The 3,788-nt window shown below is 46.0% G+C and overlaps 1 protein-coding gene across 4 annotated transcripts in view; it reads left to right on the forward strand.

Moving 5' to 3' along the window:
* pde4ba (phosphodiesterase 4B, cAMP-specific a) overlaps positions 1-3,788 on the forward strand; it is a 109,479-nt gene that overhangs the window by 90,184 nt on the left and 15,507 nt on the right. For all 4 annotated transcript variants that reach the window (XM_017030679.2, XM_008332829.3, XM_017030682.2 and 1 more), the window contains one exon: positions 1,213-1,325. In XM_017030679.2, the coding sequence (XP_016886168.1) occupies positions 1,213-1,325 (113 nt within the window). The remainder of the gene's footprint in view (positions 1-1,212; positions 1,326-3,788) is intronic.

A 3,788-nucleotide genomic window follows, 5' to 3' on the forward strand; every position in this document is an offset into this window, starting at 1 on the left:
AGTACTTAGTAGTACTGGGTTGGTGCTCATTAAGTTAAACATACAGTAGTGAAGTTTCTGCTGAACTTAAAGTCACAAGATAAAGTCACAATTAAATGTCTCAATTTTTATTCAATAAAAATCAGAATAATTTTTTTTTTGGTGCAGATTTAAACCTGGATGCTCGTTTCCGTGCATCCTTTCCAAAAGTATTCAAGCCTCCACTGAGATAGTTAGGAATTCAAGGAACTTCAGGGTTTTATGTGGCACAATGACAAGAGGCTGGATTTTGGGTTGAAGAAGAATTCACTTTGTGTTAAATCCAAAATCCAAAACCAAACAAACAACAAATTCTGCCCCTGACTTGATCTATTCCTGACTAGTGACGAACAAAAACTAGAAATGTTCAACCCAGAACTGTTTGTTGAAGATGAAAGATTCAGGAGAGAAGTGAGGAACAAGGAGCTCCTGTACGATCTCCACAAACACGCAGGGAAGACTGAGGAGGAAACTCTCGTGTGAGTGGAATCTGCTTCAACGTCAGATGCCGCCGCGGTCCAACCAAACACACAGAGGCTCCCTCTCTTTTTCTCACTTTCCTCATCAGCATGAGGGCAGGCTGCGGGCAGGGGGCCAGGTGCCTCTCATGCTTGGAAGAGCAAACAGGCGGGTGTCTTTGATGGCCAGGAGATCAGAGCAGAGGACACATTCTACGTGACCGCGCTAAGGTCACGGCGGTGCAGGCCCCGCTGCCTTGTTGTGCTCTGCAGCTAGGATACCCGCTGTACACACAATGCTGAGGCTGCAGACGACGTGTGTATTCCTGCAGCCGCATGCCTGTGTTTGTGCATCTGTGTCCGTGTCCCTGTGTCCGTGTCTGTGTCCGTGTCCGTCCAGTCCGCCATCAACACGGTCACTTTGCTAAACCAAAATACGAACTAAAAAAAACAATTCCCTAACCTTAACTATAACAAACATTTCCCTCATTTTTAGGGATGCAGTATCGTACTGACCCTCCCGCCCCAACAGCTGCTCGGTCCACCTGCTGCCCACAGCTCCAACTCCCTGTGTTCAAAGAGTGTTTCTTCCACTTCTTCTCCCCTGTTCTTCAGCAGCAGCAGCAGCAGAAAGCACCTTGGGTTAAAGCCGTACTTGGATGTTGCCTGTAGCTAAACAGCGACGCCCAAACTCCATGTAAATTGTCTGGTCTGATCGTCTGCCTCTGTTTGACAGATGAGGCCTACCAGAAGCTGGCCACGGAGACGATGGAGGAGCTGGACTGGTGTCTGGACCAGCTGGAGACCATCCAGACCTACCGCTCTGTCAGTGACATGGCCTCCAACAAGGTACTGTTTGGCTGCAACTTTGACTTATTGTTTTGAAGCTGCTTCACTCTGGAGACTGTGTTTACCAAACGAGATTTTCCAAACAGTCCACTTAGTTGTTTCTAAATACTGATGACACCATAAAACCCTCAGTAAATCCAGTGTGTGGCTGCATGGCATGACTCAGTCAACAGAGTCTGGACAGTAAGAGGAGGAGGAGGAGGTTTCGGTTGATGGGATAAATCTGAACATTTACCAGCATAAGCATCAGCCCAGCCCCACAGACAGGCTGTGAACTCACAGGATGTTGCTCATCAGCTGGTTTTATCAACACAACACTGTATTATTTCCAAGGTCTATTTGCTTTGTCCTGTCTGTGTTGGTGGAGCGTTGGTCTGTCCACAGGGAGACCTCTGGGTTTTGTCCCTGGAGTCCTTGGACGTTTTGATGACGTTATTCTCAGATGAAAACAAAAACATCCGTGTTCTGAACATATTGATCACTTTATATTAAAGAGCTGATCTGTAAAGGCTGTTCTGGGCCTTAACAAATGCAGCGGCTGCAGTTCTGTACATGTCAGGCTGTAGATCAACTCAGATTTTAATCTCGATAACCACAGGCCTGCTGCAGATTAGTCACAGTTAAATGTGGTTTTGTTTAAGCAATGATTAATCATGATTAATTCAGAGAAGTCATCGCGTCTTATTACGACAGTAAGTTCCTGGAGCAGGGAAATATTTTACAGCAGGTTGATGTTTCACACCTGTTTTCCTTTGTGACTCGTCCAAATAATGGAATTATGAATACAGGGGCTTTTTCTAAGCTGACGTTTTTGGAGCTGAGCTGTTGTTTTGGCAGACGGCCATCTGTGTGTGGTCAGATGAAGAGAAGAAAAGAGAAAAGGCTTGTTATTTCTCATAAAACTGGACAACAGGATGCAGGGGATTCTCCACTGGGTCAAACACAATAACCCAGGCAGGAAGAACGAGAACATGCTTATTGCTGTGTGTGTGTGTGTGTGCGAGGCTGCGTAAGAGTGTGTGTGTGTACGACAAAAGCAGCCGTTCGGTTGGTTGGAGGCTAATGTTTATTCGTCCCGTCTCTGCAGTCACGTGGAGCTGACAGTCAGCTGGGCTGGTTTCAGTGGCAGGAGAGGAGGAGGACCAGAGAGTGACTGAATAAATACACCTAAGTAACTGAACCAACAGACAGATATTAACAGCAGAAAAAGGAACATCGAGAAAGTAAACACCAGAAACAGGGGACAAACAAGGCACTCAAAGTTCCTAATTGTATTTACTATTGTAATTAACAGCCGCGATATGCAAATATATAAAACGCACTTGACCGTCCCTTCTGCTGAAGAGCTAAATGTTTTGACAACACCATCAATGTGCAAATGCTTTTCTAAAGAAGCTACAGTAAGTACTGGGAACATTCCACGTAATTCAATGTTAAAATGAAAATGAACTGCCAGGACAAATCCTGGGCAGAATGTAGTGCTGTAGTATTTTTCTTTTTGTTTCGCCTTTATTATAACACATTCGTTAGATTTCCAAAAAAAAAAACTCACTCCCAACTAGGTCCAAACTGTAACTTTTACGTTTTCACAATCACAGGCTGTCGGCAAGTGGTGATTGATTACCAGAGCGTGCAGCCCTGAGAAATTCCAAAATATATCAACAGTGGAATTTACGAAGATAAGATTATCTCACTTTCCTCTGTTTTGAATGGAAATGTCAGAATCCCAGTAGTCAACAGGTGGGGCGGGGTACACACCAGGAGCCGTTCATGAATCCACCCAAGGGCCATATATAGATCATTTACACTCACATTCATCGACACAGACTGGAGGAGACCAGTGCCCTAAAGTGACCTCTGACCCCTGACCCCATAAAAATATACCTGTGAATGATTTTGAGGTTGTGAGTTTGACTGTCTGACAGTGGAGTGGCTCACAAGACCCTTATTGTGTGTGGGGGGGGGGGGGGGGTGGGGGGCGGGGGGTGAGTGAGTCCTGGCACGTCAGCGTCTGTGGATACAATCTGATAAAGAAGGATCCCTCATGTGAGCGCATCTTCCATACTGCCTGTATCTGTCTGTGTGTGTGTGTGTGTGGAGAACACGTACACATTGACAACAACGTCTCATCCCATTGACCTTTTTCAACAGAGCTATTCCTCGGCGCTTGTTTGTACAGAAAAAACAATTAGGAAAACGGTGGCGTGTTTGTTTTATGGACGATAATCGTCCGATTGGTTGAACTGTGGGGACCTCGTCAGAACACGGTGAACGTGGTGTGCCCCTGCTGGCCTGACGGAGTGATTTATTGTACGATGAAATATGTCACTCAAACTGTGACAGTGTGTGAAATATGAGTCCGGAGGAGACAGGAGGGAGAAGCTGTGGTAATACCTCAGAGGTGAAACACACACAGAGGCAGGTCTCAGATACGTGACAGGGGGTGGAGGGGGGGGGAGGTCG

Source organism: Cynoglossus semilaevis, chromosome 2 (genome assembly GCF_000523025.1).
Source record: "Cynoglossus semilaevis isolate Cse_v1.0 chromosome 2, Cse_v1.0, whole genome shotgun sequence".
Lineage (NCBI taxonomy): Eukaryota > Metazoa > Chordata > Actinopteri > Pleuronectiformes > Cynoglossidae > Cynoglossus > Cynoglossus semilaevis.